Here is a 7,276-nt window from a genome sequence, read left to right on the forward strand (position 1 = left end):
TTAGTTGTAAAGTCGGACCTTTTTTGACTTTGGGACAGATTTATTTCAGTCTTGAACTTGAAGTTGTTACGGGCTCAAGTTTTATTAGACTCGAGGTTTTTTAGGTTCGAATCTATTATGAATTCGGATTTTCTTAAGCTCGAATCGGCATGGACGAAGCTTTCAAACTCGGGTTTATTTTGCCACCTATATCATATAGTTTTGATTATTAATGATTGAGAAGGATTTTTGGAGAAAAGATGAGCATATATGAAACATATATTAAACAAAGATAACAAAGCCTTCATATTTTAAGGGAAAAAGGGTCAATGTTCAATAAGTGAGATAAAACAGTTATATGTAACAACTAGATATAATCTCAGAGTAAAACTTTTTATAACCTCAGATTTAAGTCAAGCTTTTGGGAATCTGCATCAAGTTGAGGTTTTTGATTTTGCAAATTTTCAAGTCGGAAGCTTCCAGGCCAAATCGCAGCCATTGGTTTTTCACCCAAAAAGGGTGTCCCACCAGCAACTCCAAACCAAGGCCTGCTGGAATCACTAAACCTTGCTACCATTGAAGACCCTTCTGATCTTACAGCCTTGTGAACCACAGAATGAGGCTGCAGTACCCTAAGTGATCGAAACCCCATTGGATTGACTGGAAGCCCCGTTTTGTGAGGTTGGAACCTTTTGGCTGCCCCTCTTTCCCTCTTGTGTGCGTTTTGGTGGCCTCCCAATGCTTGAGAACTATAAAACTTTCTCATGCAAAAGTTGCATGAAAACACTTTGTTGCTTGCAATTGCAGACTTTGATTCTTTATCACACTCTCCGCTCGTTGCGGCCTCCCGTCTGTTGAGCCCCAAACTCAATAAATCCCCCAAGTTATCATCTGCCCCGCCTCTTTCCGTGTTTTCACCTCCGCTTTGATATAGATATAGAGTTGGGATCTCAATATCTGCATCGTTTATTTCTTCGTTCCTCGAGAAAGTCATAGGCCAAAGATTCTCAATGATCAGAAAGGGTTTGTGTACAAGAAGTTTCTGATAGAGAGATGTGGTTAAATAGGAGTTAGGAAAAGACGTGGCCGATATCTAATGGAATGGAATTAAAATTAAAATTCGAATATCAATTTTTTTCCTGAGTTTCCCCTCTGGTGATGCTTGAACAATGCTTATGTCAACTATATATAATATTAGTGCTGACCATTTAAAAAAAAAAAACTTAGGATTTCATGATTATCGTTTTCAACTTTTTCTAACACCCATTATTGTTGCATCAACTACATGATTCTCCTCTTGTATGAATTAATTTGAGGAAACCAAACCTTACCCTTGTTTACCGAGGAGGAGATAAAGGAAGATTAACTAACAAAAAAGAAAAAGAAAAAGAAAAAAAGGAAAGTGGCATTAAATAGTCAAATCATTGAGAGTTAAATTCATGTTGTGTCTCCATCAATCATTGTCTGAAACACATATTTGCATCCGTATGCAATTGTCGATTGTGTAACATAAAAGACAGCACTAGTTCTTTCAACCCACAACATTAACCCTGTTGGAATAAGTGGACTCCAATTGGGAATTACTATCATAGATGAAGTGATAGTGAAATGAAACTCTTCCATTTAAACATAAAGTAAGTTAGAATCCTATCTTGATCACACAACGTATGGACAAGCTTTTTCTTTTAGTTATCCAAACATTAAATATGACAAAATTAGGGTAAAAAGCTATATAGCATACAAAGAAAACTGGAAGCATAAAAAGCCGATTGCAAGATGATAGAATTCAATCCCACTATTTAAAAATTGTGGGTCACAAATGTTGCTAAGCATCATATGCTCTGTTACCGATGCCATACTTGTCAAATTTTATCGAAAGACTTGGCAAATTATGGACCACACCTTGCATCATGTATAATATTGCAGATGGAATGTTGTATTAATATTTTCTAGTTGTGTCGTATTTATGGATACAAGAAAACTCGCCATTTTGGGAGTGAAAATGGGATGGGCAATGGCATTCAATGATTCACCATAACTGTCTAGTTCCCATCCTTTTTGGTTCAGTTTTGTCGGTTTTGAACGAGCACAATCAATGTGTATATCATATAGAAATTAAAAATTAAGTTGATCTAGCTACTTATGTAGACTTTCAAAGTTTGACTGCCAATTATAAATTTTATGCCTGTTCCATTAATTACAGTTTTATCAACTCTTCTAAGTAAACTTAAGGCTCGTTTGAGTTCAATTCTTCTCCAAATTTAATAATAAAAAAACTTGATTGATAAACGAAGATGATCACTGCTTCTTTTATCATGCAGGAGCAAATTTTCAGTCTGATGATGACGATAATAATACAAATAAAGGACTTGACCGTAAAGGTTAATATATAAAACGAATCAATTAAATAACAAGTCAATTTGAAATTTATTAAAAGATTTTATTTTATAAAATAATAAATATTAATGTGAAGGTGTTTCTATATTTTTATGTTTCAAACAAAATAATACTATCATAAAATTTTAACTTCTAACACATTGTTTTTAAATTTTAATTTAATCATCTCATTTAACATTTTACTTGATTTTGATATAATTTTTTTATAAATTTTTATTTATATTTCATAATCTAATATATAATTAAGATTCAGGTATCAAAATCATATTGAGATAGGTTTGGATCAGAAATCAATATATGATTAATTCTAAATATAGATTTTATTATTTAAAATTTAAATCATGTGTATTTAATCTGTATCATAGAGAGACAAACTTGTCACGAGGGATATATTTGGATAATTTAAATAATAATTTTATATAATTTTTAAGTTTATTATTTTTAAAAATAATAATAAAATTTGAAAAAGGGTTTGTTTTTGTTATTTTTATGTTTTTAAGGGTTATTTAAATTTAAATTCAAAAGAAGACAAATTTAACGTGCAAATAGATCAAAAGTTTAAAAGCACTTAATTAGTGGGACATCATCTAATCCAAAAGGGTAATTGCTTCATTAGGTTCCTTAACGTTTTATATAATTATACTTCAGTCCGGTACCACCAATGGCGACGGCGACACTCAAAAAAAAATTTCTTTTTCAAAAGTTGAAGGCAGTGACTCCAATAGCAATGGCGTCACCAAAATTTACTGTTCAAAATGAGTCATTTACGTACATAATTTTTAAAATGAGTCACTTTCATAAATAATAAAAAGTTTTGAGTATTTTATAAAAAGGCCATTAAAAGGCAAGATCTCTTATATGTTTCAATTGGTTGCTTTGAATAAAACAAAAGTAGGGGTTTTTCCATTAATAATATCTAAAAAAATTTATGAAAATGAGGTTGAAAAATAAATTATTTACAGAAATAGATTGTTTTAAACAGTATGTAAAAGTTGAATTCGTTTATATGTCAAGCGATTTTATTTATAAAAAATAATATTTTAATCAAATAAATAAAATTTTAATTATAAATGGGTGTCGCCAACCACGAAGGCGGCACCCCCTCTTTCCCCTGTCAAATTTTACTCTCTTTTTTTAATATTTATATTTGTTATTAGAGGCATAATAATATATTTGTCCTTCCCACTTTACAAAGTTAACCTTCTATTTAATTTTTTATCTTTTTTAGCCATTAAATTTGTATTTTTTATTAAATTACCTTAAAATGGATGAAAAAATTAATATTTATTAATTTTGTTACCGTGGCATACACGTGGATTGCCACGTGGCTGACATGGAAACTTTAATTTTTTAATTTTAAAAATTAATTAAATATTGACATGTCATTTACGTGTATGTCACATCATCAAAGTTAAAAAATGTTAATTTTTATCCATTTTGGAGTTATTTAATAAAAACATAAATTTTAAAATTAAAAGAGGAAATATTAAATGAATGACTAAAATAAATTTTTATAATGTTGGAGTACAAATATTTCATTATACCTTTAAAAATTATAAAATAAATAAAAATTTAAGGGAAAAAATGGTTTTATAATCAAAATATTTTTATTTATTTTTATCAAATTTTATAAATTATGTTATTTGACACATTGAGAACGTGAATTTTTATTGTTCAAGGAGAATTATTCTTGTAAATAATCTTGTTTTTACTCCATTTTCGTAATTAAAATTTTCATATGTATTATTAATGTAAAAAGAAAAGTAGTAAAAAAAAATTTGTTCAAAGTAACATCAAATCAAATTTTAAATGTAAAAATGCTAGGTTTAGTCCACATAGGGGTGCAAAGAAGCAACTTAGATCATGGAGCTTCTTTGTGATCAATTAAATAAATAATTGTTTGTGGTGTTGGAATCCTGAGTCAGAAATTTGAGCACTACACTCATCTAATCAAATTAGATTTTCATCTCTTTACGGTAATTTTATTATTTTCCCACGTAACCTTTTACTTTACAACATTATTTATAAAATAGGTTTAAATTTGTTAAAGTTGTCTCTGCTCTTTTAAATTTAAAAGTTAATCCTTATATTTTAATTTTAAAAATTGAGGACCTGTATTTTTTTATTTAAAATCGTATCTCTTCATCTATTTTTATTATTAGTAGCTATTACAGAAAAGGTAAAATATTTTTTTAGTTTTATGTAAATTTGATTCTTACCCCATAAAAGTAGATAAAAAGTTAAAATATATTTTTCATATTTTAAATAAAAGCATATACATTTAAAATATTTTTAAAATATATAATTATGAAGAAAATAAAACTTTTTAAAATTCAAAATATAATTTTAAATGTATAAAAATTTTAAAATTTAATGTTGTCTAAATCTAGCTAGACTAAGAATCGACTAGGGTATCTATATAGTGAGAGGTAAAAAAATCAATTAACTTGCGAACCAACACAGACTAGTCGAATTGGGCTAAAAATTCGATTGAATTGGAAGTGGAGTTGATTTTTATAAATTTTTAATATTATTTATTTGTTTTGAACCGGTTAAACCATTCAAACTGGAAATTAATTAGTCAAACCAATTCGAGCACCAATGTGGTTTCGGAATCATTGCCAAAATTTAAAAACAGAATTGTTATTTACTCATTGAATGGTAATAAGAAGTATTCATGCTTTTATAGGTTATGTAACTCAGCCAACTCAATCGACCTGACTCATTTAAGAATGTGCTTAGGCTTATCTTTTTTAATCTTGGGTTGGGTTGGCTTAGCTTAGCTTGAGTTGTCTTAAATCCATTCTAAAACGAGTTGGGTTAACTGGGTTAGTTGAGTTACACTACCCATGAACAATTTTTATTATCATTCAAAGAGTAAATAACGTTTTTTTTTTTTTTTAGAATTTTGACAATATTTTTGAAATCACAAGGATGATCAAACTAATTAATTTAGTTAATGTCGAACATAAAGCAATATCATCGATGAACTTGAGACACTCATATGACATGGTTGAAAGGATTGCTAGTAGTTTTCTAGTGCTATGAGTCTTTTTATGTAAAATGTAATGTGATGATATGACAATGTCATCTAATTCAAAAGTAATGTAACTATATTTTTTTAATTTGTTAATATTTGTAGATCCATATGATATCTCAAAAAATCAAGTTAATTGATTTGTAAAAATGAATTAACTAAAAACATACATCAAGTTTGTCTAATGAATTAAACAAATAAAAATGTAAAATTTTATCCATCATCCGTAGCATCCAGGCAACTGCATTCCTCAGGCCGATTGTCTATAATTATAGGGTGGAGTTTTTTGCAATGGGTGTCCAACTGAATCATCATCCCTCACCTCGATTTTCAGACACCAATGGAAAAAATTTTAAACGCAACATTGAAGGGCTTGTACATGAATAATGATATCATAGATGAAGAGTCAGTTTAACATTATTTTTAAAAGTAATTTTGAATAAAAATACTTTTAAAATAAAAGTATTGTTAAATAAGATGTTTTAAATATTTAAAAAGTACTTTTGAGACAAAAATGATTTGTAAAAGTATTTTTTAACTATAAATATAAATAAAAATTTTAATTTTGCTCAAAAATATTTTTTGGTACAAAAGTGTTCCTTAAAATCAATGTTAAACTGACTCGAACAAGATAAAGTGTAAATCGGCTCATCATCAAGATGAATAAATAATTTGATGTCTACATAAATTCTAGCCTAATAATTGATATATCCTGTAGCGACGTAAAATTTGCTTTCTGTCGCTAATTGTGGCGATTTATTAAAAACTTGAAAACTGAAGTTTGATTTCAAAATAAACAGGGAGTCGCCACCAATCCTTTTTGTAGATGTTATCGGACACCTAATAAATCGTCTTTTTTGAAAAGGAAATTTATTCTCGAACAAAAACGAAGGCTAAATTTAGGTCTACGTGAAAAGCCAGAGAAAGAATTAGGGTTCGGGAGTCGGTTACGCACGAGGAAGGTATTAGCGCCCTCGCGACGCCCAAAATTGGTATATTATAAAACACGTGTTGTCTTGGCTTTCAAAAATACGAGTTCAATGTAACATTTAGTCGTAATCCAGTTGAAACACAAGAATTTTCACTTTTTGTAGTTTTTTTTTATTTTTGAGAATGACATACCGTTTTAACACAAGTCACTTGATATTCACCCAACATAGCGATGAAATCGATGACATAGTGTTTAAATCGATACGTTGCCTTACTTATTGAAATAAATAAAAACACGAATAAACATTTTAAAATAATGAACAACGAGGTACTATATAAAAATGGGCGGGAAACGAAAGAAAATAGTTGGAAATACATCAAGGCACATAATACATACGACCATAATATTAAAAACAATGACAATGCACACGATATTAAATATAACAATAGTATCAAATACGAGAACACAATGAATATACATATGTAAAAAATGACATTAAGAGTATGTACATAATATATACTTATGCATATATATGTATAATTAGTAATAATGTTGGAAATATACTACATATAATATTTGAAATATACATGAAGTGATAAAATATACATAACTATTAGTGTTAAAGTATATACATATGAAAGACGTTTACATAATAATACTAAATATAAGTACTAATATAAGTACTAATATATATATATATATATATATATACATATATTTAAAAATACATAATAATATTAAAGAATACGTACATACTATACATACACATATAATAAGAAAATACATACAATATATAATATTAAGAATATATATATATATATATATGAATAGTAATAGTGTTAGAAATATACTATATACAGTGTTCGAATATATACCTAAGATAGTAAAAATATGACTAATAATGTTAAAATATATGCGTGATATATACATAT

At 28.1% G+C, this 7,276-nt stretch overlaps 1 protein-coding gene across 1 annotated transcript; it reads right to left on the minus strand.

The window, feature by feature from the left end:
* Positions 1–261: 261 nt before the first annotated feature.
* LOC108488266 (zinc finger protein 7-like) lies at positions 262–1,231 on the minus strand. The gene has a single exon (XM_017792554.2). It carries the CDS (start codon positions 971–973, stop codon positions 374–376), a length of 600 nt encoding a protein of 199 aa, XP_017648043.1. The 5' UTR covers positions 974–1,231; the 3' UTR covers positions 262–373.
* Between the last annotated feature and the right edge of the window lie 6,045 nt (positions 1,232–7,276).

This window comes from Gossypium arboreum, chromosome 10 (genome assembly GCF_025698485.1).
Source record: "Gossypium arboreum isolate Shixiya-1 chromosome 10, ASM2569848v2, whole genome shotgun sequence".
Classification (NCBI taxonomy): Eukaryota; Viridiplantae; Streptophyta; class Magnoliopsida; order Malvales; family Malvaceae; genus Gossypium; species Gossypium arboreum.